This window comes from Pteropus alecto, unplaced genomic scaffold (assembly GCF_000325575.1).
Source record: "Pteropus alecto unplaced genomic scaffold, ASM32557v1 scaffold21, whole genome shotgun sequence".
In the NCBI taxonomy this organism is placed as follows: domain Eukaryota; kingdom Metazoa; phylum Chordata; class Mammalia; order Chiroptera; family Pteropodidae; genus Pteropus; species Pteropus alecto.
In genome coordinates this window covers 13216814-13239166 of record NW_006436282.1, presented here as the reverse complement: position 1 = coordinate 13239166, position 22353 = coordinate 13216814, and the positions used below count along the sequence as shown (strand labels likewise).

Here is a 22353-nt window from a genome sequence, read left to right as displayed (position 1 = left end):
TCATCACTTGGACTTCCTGTTTCTACAAGGCATTTCCTGGTCAGCCTCATAGAATCGGTTTTTTGTAGAACAGCAGGAACCTGACAAAGAACTGACTTAAATAAACATAGTCTTCTATTGCCTTCGAAGTTGTTTGTATTTCATAGCATCAAAGGACACAGTTCTTCCGAAGGTGCATTTTGTACAAGCAGATTCTTTTGTGGAACCTCGCTTTCCTAACTTTTTATCTGCCGAAATGGTATGGTATATGCCATGTCATTATGGAATTATACTTAAGAGATCCTAGGGATAATGATTATAAAACATAATACACCTTCTTTTAAACATCATTCTGACATCATATCAGATAATAATCATACTGTTAATTGTGTTTTCTACAATTGTAGATACAATATAGTATCCGATTTCATCTGCTTCGTTTGATCTTTTTTGATAGACAATGTCATCAAATAACAAGATAAAAGTAAAATCAGCAGTGCTAGGTGAGACATAAGGTAATATTTGAAATAGTGCTGTACTTGGCATCTATATGTTTAAAACCACCTCTATTTCTAATATTGTCAATTGTAATCTATATAGTGACCTAGGAGTATTGGCATGGCAACTAGAACATTTCACTTAACAAAAAAGAGAGAGGAAGGGGCAGACTACCTTTAACAGTGTTTAAGACTGTAGTATGATACATTATGTACAATGATGTGAAAACTGAATTCTATATATCAAAAAAACACCAAGAACTAATAGAATGTTTCATTGATCAGACTGGGAAATTATATCTAGCAGTCACTGATCTCAACAGATAAACTAAAACAACAGAGAGTTCGTTTTCCTTAGAAGTAATTGGTGTGGCAGGCTTTGGGATGATTTAAAGCCTAGTAATTACTTGGATACTTATGTAGTAAAATTTTAGTGTAACAGGTATTTCCATACTAGTGGAGTTTCAGTGAAACCTAGATATCTATATAGAGATCAGTATATATAGAGATCTATATACAGATATATCTGCGTTAGTTAAAATCCTTAAACACTAAAATCAAATCATTCAGAGATATAAACGGATAAGAAATAATATCCACTTATCAAAACCTGCAGTGCATTTCATATTCAGATAATGACTTTAATTACAAATCCTGGAGCTAAATCTTTGCCTATTACCTGTTGCATAAAAGCAGCCTGCTCCCCAGATTCCATTTCCTGGATCTGAGCATCTTCGTCACTGTCCACTGGTTCCTCCTTGACCTTCACAGCCCCAACTTGTCCCAGTGTGTCGTCCACACAAGCACTGCTGTCGCTCCTAGTGCTGTTGCCACTAGAGGGTGCTCTGTCTTCCTGCATCGTCTGGTCCCCCTGAAGCTCTTCCTCAGCTTCCTCCAGGTGACTGCCTGGTTGCTTCAGTTGTTCAATAGATTTCGAAAGCAGCTAGAAGAGAGCGTTCAGGGGTTCAAATTCAGTAGTTCTTGGTGATCAGAGCAGCAAAATACATTTTGATTTCTGACTCTTAATACGCTTAGAAAATGGTGGAAAAGAGGTAAATAATAAACTTTATCTATGGAGACCATGAAACTTTCACAAGGACAGGTTGTACTGAGTCAATTTAATCCTGATAAAGCTGGGAAATTTTTTCTCAAAAGAGGAAATAATGGAAAGGCAATGAAAAGTTTTCAAAAATCTAATTTCTCAGCAAATATCAACCACTGTAAAAGACAGAAGCACAAATGTTAATATCCTTCTTGTCTAGCTAATTTTCCTATACCTAAGTGGACAAATGATAAAATGCTTTTTTATATATACTTGTAAAACATAGAAATATTGATTTGGAAATTCTGCAGTTGAAAAAAGATGCAGGACTTAAAAAAAAGTGACAGCACTAAAAATGTTTATGAACATGTCCAAAGGGAAATTAATTAGGAAGAAAACAAGAAATTATTTTTTAATATGAAAATTATTATTTAGACCTTTTATTGATCTCGTAAATTAAATCATACTTAATCTTCAGAAGTTCATGAATTAACTGCTCACTGATTAAAAAAGATACCTAAATTAAACAATAACGAAATACCATAGTATAAAAGTTCAATAAATTGGGAAAATTTTCTCAAGATGATTTCATCACACATAGGCTTTTTGTTTTCTTTGACAATTACCCTATTGACTGATCATCTACAGATCGTAAACTGTGTTTTCAAAAGTGTTTGTTCAGTTTTCTGCCCACATAAGCAACATGCCAATTATTGTAATAAGCAGCACACTTAGAAATATCACCACTAAAATCATGAACACAGATTTTTCTATGTAAAATTCAAGTTTATCTCCCATTCACGCCTATGTTTTTAAAACTAGATACATGCTTGTGAGTTAGAATACATAAGAATTCAAACTTTGCAGGGTGTCTAAACCTCTTTAGGTTTAGAGACTTTCTTCCATTTGGCACAACCTCAGATGGCCTTGTACTCGCTGATGAAGCCCTTCAATTTTACTGTAGGTAGAATTTTTGGGAGTTTTCATTCCTCTGTTCAATCAATATTTACTGAGTGCCAGCTATGCTGAAGACACCATTCTAAGCAGTGGACAACCCTGCGCTCATGGAGCTTATAGGTTAGTGTGTTAGAAAAGCACCAAATTGATAAATAAACTCATTCTTGTATTCAGGTATGGTAAATGAAAAAGAAACAAACATACTAAGAGTACATACTAGTTGGCATAGGAGTGGAATGTAGATTGGAAAGGAAGGATTCACTGAGGAAGTGCTATATTTAGGCTGAGACATGGAAGACAAAGGATAGAAAGGAATAGATTCATGTGAGGGGCAGAAATAAAGGTAAAGAGCATTTCTGGCAGAAGGCTCTGTGTGTAGACTAGAAAAAGGGCCCAGTGCACTGACAGACCGTGGGGTTTGAGCCCACGAAGACAAGGAGAACGCTGGAAGATGATGTTGGCTAGATTGACACAGCTTATAATATATTTGGGTTGAAAATAAGATTCTGGCAAAATAAAATATAACAGGGTAAACTATATATAAGACCTAAACATCACCAATCCTAAGTGAGATATAATCAAGCTAACAGATTATATATCAATCAAAATTCACATATCAAAATTTAAAAAAGCAAATTTAATTATTAATATATTTTATTCCTACAATCTAACTTCTATTGTTCTTGGGCAGTCAGCATTAGGAGAACATTCATCCCATCATGCTTTAAATGTCTTTAAATACTGCTTAGGAAATGATTTGCAGGATTTTTGTACCAATTCTGAATGTTCATCAGCTCTTCATGTCTTAAATACAAAATACCTTGCACACTGCTGAGATTTTGGAGGAAAGAGACAATGTAATTTTCCTGAGCTTTGACTATACAACTGTAGAATTTCCATTTAACTGGTTGTTAGGAAAAGAATATCATAGAAAACAAGTAGAATTTTAATGGAAAAGTCCCAATTTTGGCTGGGACACCAGGGATAAGGACATTGGGTTATAAACACCCACTCATTCTTCTGAGAGAGAATGAATGAGATCATCAGTCAGTCCCATAATCCTTACCTACCTACATCACTCGCCTTACACAGCATACAAGAGCAGGTAAGAGAATATTGTGGAGAGAAGAGATGTATCTAAGAAAAGGTATTAGTCAGGTGAAGGAGGCTGCAGGAGCCCCTGAGAGAGTCTATATGCAAGAAGGTTGCTGCCGTTCATTTTCTGAATAGATGCTTGCTGAGCTGGAGAAACTCTCCCTCTCATTACCAAAGCTTGGCTGGACACGTTCATGGGAGCTAGGTCATCAAAGCTGGTGGGCCAATGACATTTGTGAGTCAAACAGACACCACTGAGAGGTGTTAAAAATATTTTGCCTAAAAAAGCCTCTCTGAGGACAAGAGAAAAGAAAAAGTGCATGAGATATGCGGTCATAGCACAGAAACTGAGGGCCATTCATGAAGGTTAGCCAGAGAGCACATGACCAGCATCCAGGAAATGCCATGTCAAAAGTCTCTTCTCACTAATGGGTGACTCTTATCCAGCTTCTAGACGTCCGACTACAGGAAGTATTTAATAACCAATAGGAAGCTACAAATACCACCTACTGAGTAAAACCACTTTCCTGTTGCTATTCCTCTCCTTCCCATTCCATGTTCCAACATGGCCTCTCAGTGCCTTGACCTTCTAACCTCCAGTGGTCTTGTCCTTTGCTCTACCTCAGCTGCCAATGCCAGGACCACATCCTAGACCTGGTCTTTATCGGTAACTATACTCTCCTTAGAGTTTCAAACATCATTCCTTTCTTCTGGCTCATCCTCAGAACATTCTGATCCCAACCATTCCCCATCTCTGGAGGGTGCTCCACACTACTCCACCAACCACATCTCACTGCCCATCACCCCCTCCCTGACTTCATTCCTTCACTTCCCTCCTTGCTGGACAAGTTCAATTCTTCATCATTAAAAATCACTCCCTTACATTATCTTCAACTCCCCTGTCATTTTCAAAAGTAAGACTTCTAATCTTGGTTAATACTAAATCTCTGCCAAACCCAAGCAGCTGAATAAACTAGGAAACGAATAAACAAACAAATTGCAATCATGCTGAGTATTTCTCTTCAAATTCAGGACCCTCAAATGAGTCCTCAGTGCTACCTGGCAATCCTCCTATATTTCTCCAGTTAGTTTAGTTCATCTCTTTGAATGACTATTTCAAATTACCTCCTTTCTCCTCAGACCTCTAATATCCAGATCTTTTTCTCACTCCCTACTGATACCTTTGCTTCTTATTTCACTGAGAAAATAAAAGCCAAGAGCAGAGAACTAACTCAACTGTCCCATTCACCATTCCTCCTGTTACAACGAAAGCAATGTTTGCACTCCAATCTCAGTCAACCCCTTGGCTTACTGCCCTGATCTTATCCACTCCTGCAGTTATCCGCTCTGTCTTCCATCACACATTTACCCTCTCTGCTGGAGTAGTCTCATTTGTACACTTTCAGTATTATCATCCGTCTAAAATAAAACCTCACTTGAACGCCCCCTCCAAAACCATTATGCACATTCTTTCACAATAAAACTGCTTGGGTTATCTCTCTTCATTGTCTTCATTTTTCTTTTCCCATTTGCTTTAGAATTCACAATAACTAGGCTTTCATATACACTAACCAAAATCTCTCCTCTTACGAAAGTCAATAATGACTAAACAAATGTCAAATCCATTGGCAATTTAAATAGAATATTAACATGTGTCAGTGAGAGTGAAGTATTTTAGAAAGGAAAACAAGACAAAATCACAACATCTTTGAAAGTAAGAGATCAATATTACCACTATTATTGCAGCCAAAGGCCAGATAAATTGTATGTGAATTTATTGGAATATAATTTCCCATGGATAGCAAGTATGTCCCAGCAAATCTCTAATACTGACAAAATGCTGAGTGTTCACAGAATTTATCATATGTAAATTTTAACAGCAAACCTTCTAAAATCTGACCCACGGATATATCTCTGAGGTCACTGAGGTACCCAGAAATCACATCATTTCATCCACGAATCAGATTTGGTCAGTATTTACAACCTCGCTGACATAGATACATATATGACACTGTATATAACAATTTTTTAACGTGCATTACGGAAACAATGCCATTTGGTTCCAGTCAGTTCCTTTGGTGTCATCTATACTTCTGATGTACTAAAGGAAACACGAGGGAGAAAAATGCCAGAATGAATAATGCTGTGATAACTGGATAAGAAGTCTAAATGGCAAAATGATCTTCGTCCAAGGGTACAATTCCTTAAAGGTTTGTAAAAGAAACGTTTCTTGACATAAAACAGTAACTTACGAATGGAGATCATATAGATAAAAAGTACTGAAGCTGGAAATTTCTAGTAATATTCTTCAAACACTTATTTTGTAAAGAAGAAATTTCATGCCCAAGAAAAGCAAATCATCTCCAAAAAAGAGTAAAAACTCTCTATACTCTTTCCTTCCACATTCTCCTCTGAAGCAGCTATATTAGCTATATTCTGATGACAACTGAATTAATATAAATAATTCCAATATCTCCTCTGAGCTCCAAACTTGCACCTTTAGCTGCTTACCTAACGTCTTTGATTAGATCTAGACTATCTAATAGGTATCATAAACTTTAAATAGTTCAAAGAAAACCTTTATTCCCATCCCACTCGAATATATTGATCACCTATTTTTTTCTCATCTCAGTGAACAGGGTTACCCAAATGCATGAGTCAAAAATCTAGGATTTATCCTTGTTTCTCTGACTCATCTTTTCCACAAATATCTGAAAACGTAATGTGCAGTAGCAATGCTTTGACACTCTTCTTCCCAGGTTATGAAGCACATTACCAATGTCTAGTTGAACAATAACTACCACTTTTTACCGTCTCTGGAATAAAATGTGCTCTTTGTTAAGTTTCGCAAAATATAAAAGAGATAAATGGGAACTCCTGGAGCTGGTATTACAAAACATAAATGCATAGAGAGAGTTAACCTCTACTTCTTATTTTATTTTAGGTATTTGACAAAAGCTGTTTTTGTTTAACAGTCAAATAGCCAGAGTGGAAAAAATAGCAATTAACATCGGCAAGAAAAATCTACAAACAAAAGTCACAGAAAACCTGCTTGCCAGGTTTGTCTTATTTCAGATATTTAAAATATAAAGTTACTTGGTGTTATTTGTAAATTTCTTGACTTTTAACTAAGAAGGTCAGTATTTGGATGATGTTGTGTTCTGTGTTTTTGAACTACAAATATGACCATTACGAAGATGGAATGGGCTAACCCTTTCCGAATTTGTACTGCTGCTGAGTGGCCCCAGGTGCAGGGAGGAGCTGTCTGCGTACTCTCAGTGGGGTAGCAGGATCCCTCTTTGGTTGAACATCTGGAGGTGATCCCCCAGCAAAGTTGAGCTGTTGCCTTGCTGGCTAGAAAACACAAGACGAAACATCTGTGTGACAGATAAATGTACAAGCCTGTGTGAATCTCAGCTGAGGCCCCATCTGTAAAACACAGTGAGTGTCATTTGTCTGACACCAGGTGAGTTACTTTGGTGGGGAACCCAGCTGAGATGAAGAAGATGGTGGCTGTGTAACTTCTCCTGCCCCTTTTATCTGTGTTCTTGCTCATTTGTCAGTGTGTCTCTGTATTCTCCATGCTACTGTCCAGCAATCGTACGAACGAACGCTGAGAATGCTGCCGGCAGACTCCGACCATTCTGGGTTTGTAACACACACACTCATACGCACTCACAGACAATGTATAGGCCAGAGAGCAAGATAATTTATCCAAATTTCTAACAGGTATTACAATTCAACTCTTCAATTCTTATCAATCCCTGGTAGGGTCATAATTATAGCAAGTCCATAATTTCAATATTTTATATTTTATGTTATATTAGTAAATGCTATAAACTTCATTAAATATTTAAAGGCTGTGCTGCTAATCTTTACTCATTGACCTATTAAGCTCATCTCTATGTAAGCTACATTGTTTGATAAAAGTCTAGAAGTCAACATTAGCATATGTGCTTTTGAATAAAATATCTTTAAATTCTATTTTTTAACTTTCGCCACAGAAATCCTTCTTGTTCCCACAAATATCTTTAGATTCTGACTGGTAGCTAAAAACAGGAGCATATCGGAAGTAAATTTGTATCTGATAGACATCTGATTATCTGAAATTATCAACAAACCATCAAGCACACGTGTTTGAACGTGATTATTAAACTATGCAAAATGACCTTCAACCCAACTCATCACTTTCTTATTTTGCCTCAGGTTTTAAAGCAGATTTTACTTGGAGAGTGGCGATAGCACAAGTTTTTTTTTTCTTTTAAATAAATGTAAAATTCTTTTGGAAAATAAAATCTTTCCCTTAAGCTCCAAGGAAACTAGATTTAAAAATAATGATAAAATTCTGTCTCAATTCACAAACAGATTAGGTATGTACCAACTGTTCTCAAAAACAACATGCAGAGCTTGGAGGGCTTTCAAATCGAGAGGTCCACTTAGAGAAGAACTCTGCCTCAAGCCAAGATACTCCATGCTATTTTGTTTCTGTGCATTTGGGGAAAATAACCAGAAGAACCAAAATTAAATAACAAGAGAGAAAGGTTTTCTATAGATTGGTTCATTATTCACATAAATTAAAAGTCTAAACTGAAAAACCACCTTTCTCACCAATATTGAAATATGTAAAATTAATCTAGGGACCACATAAATTCTTAATAAAAACTCGTTTGTTTTATAATTATAAAAAATTGCTGTAGAATTATGCTTGCAATCAAAATATCCTTTTTCTGGCTCTCAAAACATCCTAATAGTTCAATAACTCAACAAAGTGTTCACTTCTGGAAAAGAGACTGAAAATTTCCTTCTCTCAGCTTGTTTGAGAAAGTTACTCATCCACTCTTTATTCATTTAACAATACTTATTGAGCACTTTCTTTATGCCAGGCTCTGGGAAGAGAGTGGTCAGTTAGGCAACCTCTCAGTGGAGTAAACAGAAAATAAGCAACTGAAAACTGGAACTTAATGTGATAGAGAAGGGGTGAGGGTCTGTGTCTAATTTGTCGGAGTAGGGAAGGCTCCTCAGAAGAGGTGAAGTCTGAGCTGAGAGAGATTCTGATACCAAGATCAAACCATGAAAAGACCTGGAGGTTGAACATTCCACACAGAACTGTGACTAGCAAAACTCCTGGAGATGGAATGAGATTCCCCACAGACCAGAGAGGAGGCCAGGGTGGCTGGAGCTTGGTAAGTAAGGGAAGGGACTAGGAGATGAGGTTGGTCAGGGGGCTGAAAGCCAGATGAGGACAGCCTTGTAGGCCATGTAAAGATGTTTAAAATTTATCCTAGAAACAACAGGGGCAACTGGGAAGTTTTAAGGGTACCTATGACATGATAGGATTTACATTTGCAAATGATCACTCTGGCTGCTGTAGAAGATTGGGTTTAGGTGGGCCAAAGAGAAAACAGGAAGACTGACCTTTCAGAACATAAAATCCCCAGCAAGAGGACAAGAATTAGGGGCTTTTCTTAACTAGGATACAAATGAGCAACTTTTCCCCTCTTTACAGCACTGTGTAATTTTATGTTCTTTTATATGACATAATAGGACTTTTCCCGATAACCTTCTTTCTGATTTTCAGTAGACAATACACTTTCAAAGTTTTCTTTCCTTTCTCTTTAATGGTGATGAATAGAGGCATAGTGAGGAAAGGATGCTTTTTCTTTTAGCTAACGCTTGGTGACTGTGGACTGTGTCTCAGCCTAGATAAGATCTCAAAGACCATGATCTTCTGATCACTTGACTTGTAAACATCTCCGTTTCTCTCCATTGATCAGTCCCTTAACTTTGGTCAACTGGACAGTGGCGCAAGCTGTATTTAAAATGAATGACCAAGAGTAAAACCCCCAAAATAAATGCCACATAGAAAAGTGGGCCCAGTGTGGCCACACTTTTTAATTTTTCAGGCAATGCTGGAAATCCAGATTTGTAATTGAAATCTTTCTGTTTTTAAAGATTCACCAATAATTCAAATGCTTTATAAGATACCAGACAGGCCAAAGACAGCATTTCAATGGAATGGATCCAGCGCATACAGACTGTCAGCTTGTGACCTCTGACTATAATCCCTTAAGTCTCTTCTTGATTGAACATTCTATGGTTTAGATCACTTAGGGCTGATGTCTGCATGCTCTCAAAATACACCATCCTTCACAATTGTGATGTATTTTATGTTCCTTACATGGTGAAAAATTCAACTACTTTTCTAGAGGTTGCAGGTAGGGATAGGGACTGACTACAAAGGAGCAGCAAAGGGAATTTGGGAAGTTGAAGAACTATTCTATATCTTGATTGTGGTAATGATTATGATGATATGCACTTATCAAAACTCATGGAACAGTACAGTGAAAGGAATAAATTTTACTGTGTGTAAATTATACCTCAATAAAAATTCAATAACTAACCATAAAGAGAAAACATGATGAATACAAAGATATGAGACAGATGAAACAATATTTAGTGGTTTGATTTACAACAAAGTAGCTTGATACGATATTGAGATAAGTGGGAAATGTGTCTTGGACATAGTCTAGCACTTCTAGACAACCATTGTCATTAATGGAATAAGGAAAATAGAGCTATTAGTGCTGTATAAGAATATAAATATTGAGTTAGATTTCAGTACTGCTAATCATGGTTACAAAGCACTTTCAGTACATTTCTCATGAAAGCCTCATGAAACCTCTACAATGTGCAGATTAGAGAATTATTGGACAAAGAGGTTCTATATTTTGACCAAAGATGCAAAACTAATAAATAATTGTGCAGGACATTAGAAACTTCTCTTGAAAAGGCTATCAAGCATTCTTGATTTTGCAATTCAAATCAGTTAAGCATTATGTAGAACTATCATTGAACAGAATTATCTATTTGCAGGTCTGTGAGTCCATTCAAAGGAAAGAACGTGCTTTCTTTAATTTCCTTTCCAGTATGGTTGCTAATAAGTCTTTGTGGAACATCATCAATGATTCTATGCCAGGAATTATTTTTTAGAACTGAGTTTTTATCAAGTAAATTGATAGCAGTAGAGTAATAGTAAATTTAGGATATAGGAGCATAGCCTTGGATGCAATTCTACCTGAAGGAGTGGGAATACTCTAGACCATATGACATTTCAGGGTCCCTATAATCCCTCAGATTTCATAAGTATTTAGAGAAAGGGCAGAAAGATACAGGGAAGAAAAAAATCTAAAATCAGGAACTTATAAGCAATAGTGGTTTTCGTGTCCACAAATCACTTAGCTATATTAAAAATTCCTGAGTAAGACTTAATTATTTCATTCTGTCAAATGAAACTATTTGTCAAGGTTGGGAAACAACCAAATTATTTAGCTTTCCTCTCCCTTTGAACTGCCTGGAATCGACATCAGTCAAACTGCTCACATGGTTTAATTCTCCAGACATTTTTCTTTCCCCTATTTTCCTACCTCACAGTCATGTCCAACTATTGTTTTTCTCATTCGGTAAAAGCGTCTCTGACTAGAGTAACAGTGCAGAGTGAAAAGGGAAGGTCAAAGTCCTTCCCTTCGTCTTCAAATTACGAAAGCAGCACTGGGAACGTTTATGAATGTTACACGTTAATCCACTGAAATGGTCATTTAGTTCCTTTTACAAACACAGGATTTCATCACATCTAATAATAAAGCAACAAGCCATTTTCTGTATATTATAAACCATCAAATTGTAATTATATAGTGAAATGCTTCTATATGAATTCTCTGTGCTGATGTAAGCCGGTATTGCAGCATAAGTGGTTTTTTTGAAGCCCACTACATACCTACACAGATCTATTTACATTGGGCTAATCATGTCAAAATAGCATCTATTTAAGAGTAAAGTCAAAGTTTCTTTTATAAACCTCTATAGATAGATAAATAATCTAGGAGCCTTTTTACTGTTATAAAATTAAGACTGCCTTTCAGTGCTAGCTAAAGTTTTTGGACATACTATCCATCTAATGGGCAAAATGTAATCCGAAATTGGTGATTAAAGACTCTGCATGGAAACAAGCTGTCAAGTGGATAGAGAGAAATTAAACCTGACAACAGTAATGCCTACTTTTCTAAATGAAAGCCCAGTTCAAGTTTCTACTCATCCATTTTTCAAAACTTAAAACAAGGCATTTTCCAACCACCCCATAGATGAGATGCCAACATTTGCATTTCAGTTGAACTTGATGAAGTCAATAGACTTTCAGCTTCAGGCTTGCTCAGAACTCCTGTGAGAAGATGTTCGCTCAATTAAAAAAAAAAAAAATGGCAACGTGACGATATGAGAGAGGAATAAAATGGGGCCTGGCTGTAGCTGATTCTGCACTGCACTCACACTGTACTGTTGGGAAGCCTTATAATCCAACAGAATATCTGAATGTCCCTGTATAAGGTCCATGAAAAAAATAAAACCTTCCTTCCAAGTCAGTAACTGGATGGAGGGCAAGGCATGGAAAGTTGGAAAAAAGGGTTAGGAAAAAGAGATTTTTTTCATCCCAGCTAATCCAAACCAACACCAAAATAGTAATAATAATAATACCTTCCTTTTTTTTTTTTTTAATCCAACAGAATATCTGAATGTCCCTGTATAAGGTCCATGAAAAAAATAAAACCTTCCTTCCAAGTCAGTAACTGGATGGAGGGCAAGGCATGGAAAGTTGGAAAAAAGGGTTAGGAAAAAGAGATTTTTTTCATCCCAGCTAATCCAAACCAACACCAAAATAGTAATAATAATAATACCTTCCTTTTTTTTTTTTTTGATTTGTTTGTTTGCTTTATTTTCAATGGTAATTTTTCTACTTTTTGGCAAAAATAAAATTAGGAAAATCTTGTCTCCTTCTCGGTGATAAAAACAACATTGAAGTCATAAGCACAAGTTTAGTTTAAGGACAGGCTTTCGTGTCATACATCCTATGTCGGAATTCCGGCTGTCAGTTGCTACCCTTGCCACCTCGGTCAACTTACTAAGTCCATTCACATTAACTTTCTTGATATTGAAAAAGAAGTATGTTGTGAAGTTGAAGGAGCTAATACACATAAGAATGCTAGCATGGTGTCCCAGCTCAGAAGAGATGCTACATATAAAAGGGAGCTGGTAGTATTTAAATGATCCCTAATGTATCTACAGAGAAGGTGCTGGGAAGGTGCACAGTGCATAAAAGAAGGAGAGGGAAAGACACACCAGGAGAAATGGGCGCAGTAAAAAAGCCGATTGGTACATGGTCCTCATCTAACGGTTCTTAAAATTTAAGCTGTTGATAGAATTACCTTAATTAAAATAAAGCTAATATGAAGTGTTTACTTGTTTGAGAATATGGAGTGTGACTCAAACAGTGTAAACCTTTTGGAATGTACATGTCTAATAGTTCTTTAAATTAATCTTCCTGGGAAAATATACATTTTGCTCAAGAGTGCACAAAATAGCTTTATTTTAGAACTGCCTTCAGGGATACTTTATAAGGAAAAAATAACACACACACACATTATATGCTATGTTTGTATGTGACCACAGGCATGAAAGAATATAATCCCCTGAGCTGCTGTAGATGGATTATGGGGACAAGGAATGAGTATGAATCATGAAGGGTTACAGGGAATATGTAACATATATGTTAGAAATTATGTCAAGAAAAGGAATATAACAGATACTACTCACATAAAGGGTCAAATTCTCTTCTAAAACCTGATGAAAACTCCCATTTGCTTGGTTCCAGCATTTCAGCATAATTATATTCATGCCTTGCTTGTCAGACATAATATCTACCTGTTTTAATAAGGGCAACACAGGACATCTGCGTGGCCTCCTCTTTACTGGTCTTGTCTTAGATATATTTTTTATTATGATAAAATAGCACTCATGTCAAAATGCCTAAGTATCATAGCAATAAATATATAATAAATACTTATATCTAGAGTGAACCTTGACATATATAAGATATCATTTCATGATTTATGTGTCTTTTTTTTAAAGTGTTGGCTGGTATCCAGTCAGAGGAATGCGTAAGATATTTATCACAGAGCAAACTGAAAGAAAGAAAAAAAGAAAGAGAAAGAAAGAAAGAAAGAAAGAAAGAAAGAGAAAGAAAGAAAGAAAGAAAGAAAAAAAGAAAAGAAAGAAAAGAAAGAAAGAAAGAAGAAAGAAAGAAAGAAAGAAAGAAAGAAAAGAAAGAAAGAAAGAGAAAGAAAAGAGATGTAAAACAGACAAGACAATCCAGAGAAGTAACTAAACAAGTCTCAAGTCTTATTTCCTCAAAGAAAACAATTTCCTTCACCATGTCCCCTATCCTAATACTTAACACACTACATTACTGTTTATTTGAATATTTCACTCCCCGGCACCCCACACTGCAAGTTCCACGAGGACACTAAATGTTGTTTTCGTAGTGCCAAAAATAGTGCCTGACACAAAGTAAGAGTCCAGTATGATTTGCTAAATGTATACAAGCACAGATCATATTTCATTAAACTAAATACTGAATGAAGAAAGAAGTCTCTTAAAATTTCTGCTCATATAGATTTGGCAGAATAAATATGAAAGATATGAGTATTAAAAATGTATCTAGAGTGATATGAGTATTAAAAATGTATCTAGTTTCTATTTTAACTAGAATTATAATTCTAGTTAAAATAGAAACTCTTAGGCAAGGGACAGAGATCTATGTCGAATGATCTCACCACAAAAATACCTGAAAATACTTTGGAAAATTTCTGTGTATCATTCAGATAGTGATGTGACTAGAGATTTGCCCTTCTATTAAATAGGCAGTGGTCAGAATACTTCAAAAACGATAAAAATATCCAAGTAACTGTGTTGCATTTTATTTTTATTAATCATAGTTTTATTTTACCAGAAAATCTGTGGTAATATTTAAAGTCAAAATGGACTTGGAAGAAAATTATCAATACCTTCTTATTTTTTTGTTTGCTTTTTTGTATTTATGAAGAAAATTCTATTTTAGAAACCACTTTTTTCTTCCAATAAAAAAATCCCATAAAGTTACTGGCAGAAGCAAGTCTTATTTTGATGCTAGTATGAAAAAACTCTTGGATTTTTTAAAAGGCTCACAAGTCCTCAGTGCATGAATGTACCATTTATTAGCAACAGAAATTGTTTAATGCATTTCTGAATTTTTTAAATGTCTCAAAAGATACAAGAACAAATTTTGTAAGCCTTGATTTTCTTATGGTTAAGCTTCTCAAAACACTTTCAGTGAAAGTAGACTATCTGATGAGCAGAGATAAATCATTCTGACAGAATTTTTACTCACCTTTGTTGCTTGTTCCATTGTACAGGTATAATACATATACTATACACCCCAGGTATATTTCTGCTAAGCTATTGAGTACTTGCACCATAATTATATGAGGCAAATAATTCTTATAACACATAGATTTCCCACGTAAATGTCATTGTTAACCAGGCAACAAGCAGGTAAATTAGTATGATTAATATTTACACTGTATATTATAACAAACACAGATGACTGCTTTCATAAATGCATGCAAATTATAGTGAGACATGAGAAAGTCTTCAAATTTTAATATGTAAATGATTATATATACTATGCTCTAAAAAGTATAGTTTTGTTTTGAATTCTTCTAAAGATTATTAGCTATTCAAATATATCGTTAAAATTTTTGTACCAGGAAGGCCAATCATATTTAATATGATGTAAGTTTAGAGATAAACCTACATATTTTTTCTTTCTTTACACTCCATTTTTTGCTTCCCTAAATTCCTCGGGGAAAAAAAAAAAGCAGTAAAAAAAAAGGGAGTAAAAAGGAAAACATATTTTAAAGTATGTCATCTGCACACTTATGTTTTCATGTGTACCTATATTTCCTGCTATATTAAGTGTCTCAAGAGCAGAGACTATATTTTTATGATGCCAGCTATTTGGCTCCAGTTTGAATGGATCCAATATAGGTTCATCCAAGATAACAGGAAAAATAATGACATAAGTAAAAGTCTCTGTGGTTACTTCTCATTAGTGGGCACTCTAAATGGTTATAGTACACATAGATATATTATTATGCAGAAACTTGGTAGCTTTGACATCTAAGTTATGGCCCTCACCTAATGTGAAATAAATGTTTTCATCACCACACGAGGAAGGAGTAACAATTTGTTTCTTGATGGTTCTATTGTGAGTACTTTAGAATAGGACATAGGTTTAATAGTTTCCTCGATAAGATTCTTCTCTATTCTCTTATACAATTGAGGACAGGTGGAATACTTTCAAAATCTGGAGAATACCCAATGTGCATATGCCATCTTGATTAAACATGTGGAATACAGGCTTGGAGAAAAGCCAACTGGAAACCTAAACACTCGAGCTGAGAGATGTTAATATATAAAGATCAGCATTGTACTTTGAAGTTTTTCTGGACTTCATTTGGCCTAATTAAGACAAGATTTAATAATCAAACCACTGTACAAACATGTACCTAAAGTATAGGTTTGTTTCTAATTTTAGGAAGAATTCTTAACAGATTCCAAGGAATCAGCTCCACATGAAAGAAGGTCTCTGATAAGATTTGCCTTTCTTGTTATTAAAATGCAAATGCCTGCGTTTCATCTTAGTTTCTTCCAGGTGACTGAGCTTAGCATCATCTGTCAAAATGTAAGTGTGATACTAAAATATAAAGATTCTGATACTCGCATACCATTTGAGTCTGAAACAGTGGCAACTCTAGGTTTCTAGGTTATAAAAAATGTATTCCAAAATATTCTCTAAGGTATTCATAGGACTCTAACTAACCTAATTCCAGATCAAAATGTTATGAGGCAAAAGATAGGGATTCCTAATCTTTCCTTCCACATCAGTTTTTGTCCCTCGACACTAGATGATTTTTCAAGAATACCTGGCAGGTTCGAGCTGTGCTGAGAGACTACAAAACAAACCTAACTGGACCATAACATAGCAAACATATGCTGTCACATTCAAGTCAACAAGTATTATGTGATTATACAAGAAGGAAGTTGGTTCTCCTATGATGACACTTATTTGATACAAAGTGATTTGATAAATTTAGAGAACTGCTGTAGCAATAAGATAGGCATTAATCTGATGAAAAATAGAGTCTGGAGTATAGTGAAATATAGTCTGCGGTATAGAGAAATGTGGCAGGACAGGCAGCTGCCACTGCCGGCCATCCCCTCACCCACCTCGAATGGCACACACATCCACCTCATCTCTGAAAGCATCAAAGGGCTGAACTAGAAGAACTTCTGTTCAGTAGTGTGATCTTCAGCCTATGCTTCCTTCGTGGCTCAGCTTCATGTGGTGGAGGCCAAAGAGAAAAGAAAAACTCTAGCCCTACCTGCAATAAGGTGAGCATATGATAAAGACCCCCTTCTCCTACTACTATTCAAATGACGATTAGACCTTTGCCCATGAGGTTTTGCTTTGTTCATATCACAATTCCATGAAACATTTTAATACTAAACCAATTTTTAGCTATCTATCAGTAAACAGAACATCATTTCTCAATATATTGCCTCTATAAGATACTCGTAGGTGGTAGAGTAACAAAAGAGAGTACATAGAATCTTGATACTCTGGAACTTAACATTTTCCAGGAATGAGAAGAGTCTGCTTTGTAAGCCTACCATAGCAGAGAAGAGAAGCAAAACTGTACAGACCAGTTTTGCTTACAAATTCATTGAAAATGCTTGACCAGCCTGTCAAGCATTGATATTGGTCTATTGTAACCAATGTTTCTTTCTGGTTGCCTCGGCAGGAGCGCTTCTCAGGATGTGGTGTGATACAGACATTCCTGTCCATTTCAGCCACAATAAGGCTGCTAAAAAAAAAAAAAAGAAAGAAAGAAAGAAACTCCCACAAGTTTCTGAGAAACTGTGTTAAACACTGGAATGAAGTGGAGCTTACTAAATTATAATATATAACATGGGTACATCCAGGTTGCTGAAAAATGCCTTGTCGGCTAATTTTGTCATATCTGCCAGCACCTGTGCAAACTTTTTGAGATGTCAATCCACCACATTCAACCCCACCTTGAGCCTTTTCTGCAATACTGAGAAATGAGGCTCTGCACACATGTGACTGTATGTACTTATGTATTAAAATAGGGGCTCAGTCATAAAAAGACCTTGCTGATCTAGAATCTCAATTTTTCTACAAACATCCCACGAAAGTGCTGGTGAAAATCCTAATATTGTGGTGGTGTCCTGGAGCCCTGACAGCAGGGCTAGGATGGCAAACTCCTTTTGACTGTGATCTATACAAACGTTCTCTTGAATGTTCGGTTCAGTCAAGAGAAGCCCTATTTCCACACTGGCGGTTATGCCGTTTCAACTTGGGTGGGGGCTTACTTTGTTCATGTGGATCTGCTGCTGGTATTGCTTCTGCTTCTCCAAGAATTGCTGGTGTTGCTGCTGAATGACCAGCTGAGCCAACGTGCTCTGAGGCAAAGGTGCAGACTGGGTTCGATTCAGGGGTCTGTGACGAGGTAATTTGTGAGTACCTCTAAGGCCAGGTGAAATTCTCTCTTTTGTTGCCAAGGGAGACTGAGGATGTAAAGGAACTCCACCTGAAATAAATACAAACACACACACACACACACATGCACAATTTTGTTTAATAAGAAGCCACATAAAACAGATATACCGGATAAATTTTATGAAAAGTAGTCATTCTACCAGGCAAACATCAGAAGAAGGATAGGTTGGATGGAGTAAAGGTTAAAGGTAGAAGTGCCAAAGCATTGGATAGGCATGCATCTGACCAATGACTCACCAGTAGTCGACCCTAGTATGTATGAAGGTTAAACAGGTCAAAGATCTAGAGGAATAAATAACGATAATAGCCTTTCCTCTAGCACTAGGTATCTGAGAGAGCCATGTATGATACGGTAAATCTTTACTAGAGTCTTGAGTTAGAAAGACATTACAGTAGATCACTGATAAAATAAAAGCCCCCAAGTGATTCACACATAGTGTCTTTATTAATTACCAGCCACGAGAAGCTTCTGTTGTCGCATTTGTTCTTTCAGTAATAAATGCTGCAGGAGAGCTTGGTGGCTGCTGTTGGGCTTTCCCTCTGAAGTGACATGGGGATGGCTGGAAGACGCTGGGATGCTGGCCCCATACTGCCCAGGCAGAGGAACGCCTTGCCTGAGCGTCTGGGGTTCGCACTTCTGTTTTTCTTTGAGTGAATTTGAAGCCTGTGTCAAGAAATAATAAAGCTGTTAATCCTCTTTCATGCATGTGGGTCATTAGGTCTGTATATCATTAGGTTAGTTTTTTATTCTACAGTTTACCCCCCTTCCTGCCCCCCCCCAAAAAAAACCATCTTACCAATAACTGAGTAGAGGAAATGAATAAAGGTATGTCTTTTAAACAAACTGAATTAACGGAGAAGATAAAAAAATAGAGTTGATGCACTGGAGACAGTTTAGTATTGGGTATCATTGTATTGAACTTAATAAAAAGATTTTTAACATTCCAAATGATGTTAATCTCAGGCTTAATAACTGGGAACTTTGCTTCTGAAATATTTTAATATGCTGCTTAAGTTAAAGCTATATTGAAAAAGTAAAATTTATTCAAACTGCTAAACTAATGACTATATCATAGTGATTAAGAAGCTGGAGATAAAATGGCCTGTAATTTTGGAGTCTCACACAGAAGAAATGTTCACTTTTCTCTACATGTCCCCGAATAAGTTCACAGCACTGTAAATTTCCAATATTTAATTTTTAAAACAATTCTTCAGATAACTCAATGTGAGGTTATATAAAATATGCAGGAATTTGATTTAAACATGTATTTTATATTAATTCATAACAGATCCCCAAATCTTGAAATATTGAAAATTACACTCCAGACACTTTTGTTTAATAAAATAAACTACAAGTGAAATTACATCAAATAAAAACGCTATTAAGAACTTGAAATATATGATAACACAGTAATAAGGTAATAATAATTATATCATCAATAGTAATAATGAATTATCCCATTCAAAGAATTTAATGAATGGTGGTCATTTTAGTATTACAAAAGCAGAAGTCTAATACCTCGAAATTATGTGGCATGTTTCTTTTCAAAACTCATGCTTCATCTTTCAAAATTGCTGGGCACGAGGGAAGCAAAGCAATTTCCAGTGATGAAGAAATTAAAGGACAAAGAGGTAAATGGTTTGTCTTAGTCACACAGCAAGTCAATGCAATGTTTAATCTAAAAATGATTTCTTCTCCTGGCTTCTTTTCCTTAGCATTTCCCACTACTCAGCGGGGAAATGGAATATTAGACATCCCTTTGCCAAAGCAATGCTAAACTTGAAAAATTAATTGTGATGGCATCATCCACACCAAAATGGAAGCAAAGAAAAATGAAACTTCAGTCCAAACCACATTGGTTTACTCATCCAACGGTACCAAATTGTATTTACCATAGAAACATTAAATGGTCTGGCTTTGGTACTTGGTCCTTTGAGAAAAAAATTCTCCCTGACCACATTAAAAGTGGTGTGTGTTTGTGTTAGCTGGCAGGAGTGATTTAGAGCATGCAAAAAGGAGTGGATATAAAATGCCTATTCATGTGTCATAACAAGTTTTTGTGTTAGGATTTGCTTATCATCAGAACAGAAAGGAAAAATAGGAACAGAATAAAAATAATTTTTAATAAGTTAAGATTTGAAAATATCATCCACAAATTTTTATCTTTAGTTTCACCCCTAATTCCTTTTTTTTTTTTTTTTTTTGTGAAAATCAATTGTTTACAAATGCTTCATGTGGACTTTCAAGGCATTCTTGAATTTGGTATTTTTAAGCTTTACTTGTTTAATCCCCAGACATAAAACAACATTCGAATTTTGCTTTCTCCTCACCGGTATAAAATTATAGTATCACATAAGATAACATTCTACTCTATTAGAAACATCAAATATATAAGATGTCACTTAGATTGATTTTATAATATGTATTGAACACAATTATAAAATTTATCATTTAAAATTTTCACTATTATGTGTGCTTGTACATAAATTAGCATACCATTTACAGGTCTTATATTCTGAAAATAAATTAGTCACAATATGGTCAACTGTTTATAATTTTCTATTGTGGGCATATTGTAAAAGATATGAATTTGACAAGTGGAAGACTTGCTGCTAAAGACTGATAAAACTAGTGCCCAGGGTTAGGACAAATTTCCCTTTAAACCTAATGTATCATATGACCTTTACATAAGTACAATTTAATTTACTAACGACTCACAGAGATGTTATTCTGGGTAAAGCTTACAAATCTTTTACAATGACTAAAATTTATATTATTTTAGGGAACATGTATAAAATAATTATTGCTATCTTCTGCTAGCAGGACAATTACCTCCAAAATATCCTATTTCAGTTGTCAGGACTTTTAAAGTAATTGATTCACTTTGAATCTCCTGGGAAGAGTTTAATATTGTTCTTAGAGAGATTTTCCAGATACGTATTCTTCAGTAACCACAGAGTCAGTAACTTAAATTCCCAGAATAAAGTCATTCACAAAATAAATTCTATAAACATATGCTGCTGTGCTTTAGATAGAAGCTACACCTCTCAGCACCGGCCTGGGTTGAGTTCTATGTCTGCTACTTACTGGCTCGGTGATCCTGGACTTTTAAACATTCCTTACTCTCTGCTTCTTTTTTAAAAATGTGGCTTATAATCTCTGTTTCATGGGATGCTTGTGTGGAGCTAATAAAATATCTGGAAAGTGCTTTCTTTTTAACATGCTATGAATCATTACTTCAATGTTCTTTTCATATATTATTATGTGAACTAGTGTAACTCTTTAATTTGAAATTAATATCTTTGAGCAACTCAGTAAACAGTGAAGGAGAGTGTACTCTCCCAAGTTTTCCTGAAGTCTAAATATACAAGAAACGAAAAAGAGTTCCCCTGTAAAAATATCGCTTGGACTATTTAGGCTGCTGCTGTGTAAATACTTACATTGAGCTGGGTTGGCACTGCTGGAAGTCCCAAAGTAATATTGGGTAAAGAGGGAGAGGTATAAAGACTTAGCAGGTTCATGGAATCTTCGTGAATTAGAATGCGCTGCTGTGAAACCATCTGCTGTAACAAAAAGAAAAAAGAAAAAAATGAAAGGGGAGTCTCAAAATATTATAATATCACAAATTTTGCTGTGAAATGTTCACATTTCAGACAACAGGTTTTATATTATCATAATCAGTCAAAATATTTTTAACTATTTTAATCATTTATTTTATGATTTCTGTATCCCGAAGTTATATGTAAAAATTGTATCAAAATTTTCTTCATCAGACATAATTATAAAATCTGAAAACAGGGCTTCCATATTATTCATTTTGAAAAATTCATTTTTAAAAATTCTAGCATTATGGACCAAAATCAGTGTGCCTGTCATCAACTGGTAAAGTATGATTAAATGGAGTAATTCTTATGAGTATATATACTCTTTGGCATTAGTGAGTGATAAAATATGTATATAATGTTATTGTGATCATTATCTTCGTATGGATTAAACATCATTTTACTGATGGGAAACTCACACAAGGAAATTTTAGATTAAATATCACTGTATAGGATTTGTATAATAAATCATATCTTTTTAATATAAAATTTATGAACGGATAACTGTTTTTTTAAGAACATTCATATTCAGAAACAAAAGTAAATGTTAAAGTGTTATAAGTTTCCTGTGCCACAATAGCTTTCATTTACACTGAAATACTGTGAACATTTTGGCAACACAGTCCTTTTTACAACAAATACTTTTTTTAAAATCCAATTCTGAGTCATGT

The 22353-nt window shown here is 35.3% G+C and overlaps 1 protein-coding gene across 8 annotated transcripts in view; it reads right to left on the bottom strand.

Annotated features, from left to right (window-relative positions):
- Nucleotides 1–22353, bottom strand: part of HDAC9 (histone deacetylase 9) — a 298491-nt gene that overhangs the window by 144040 nt on the left and 132098 nt on the right. For 5 of the 8 annotated variants that reach the window (XM_025046888.1, XM_025046887.1, XM_025046889.1 and 2 more), the window contains 4 exons: nt 21521–21643; nt 18533–18743; nt 17893–18110; nt 1082–1419 (listed from right to left, as the gene is read on the bottom strand). In XM_025046888.1, coding sequence (XP_024902656.1) covers nt 1105–1419; nt 17893–18110; nt 18533–18743; nt 21521–21643 — 867 coding nt within the window. In that variant the 3' untranslated portion in view covers nt 1082–1104. Of the gene's footprint in view, nt 1–483; nt 1420–17892; nt 18111–18532; nt 18744–21520; nt 21644–22353 lie in introns of those variants that run through there. The other 3 variants (XM_025046886.1, XM_015589424.2, XM_015589423.1) reach the window with 3 other exon arrangements.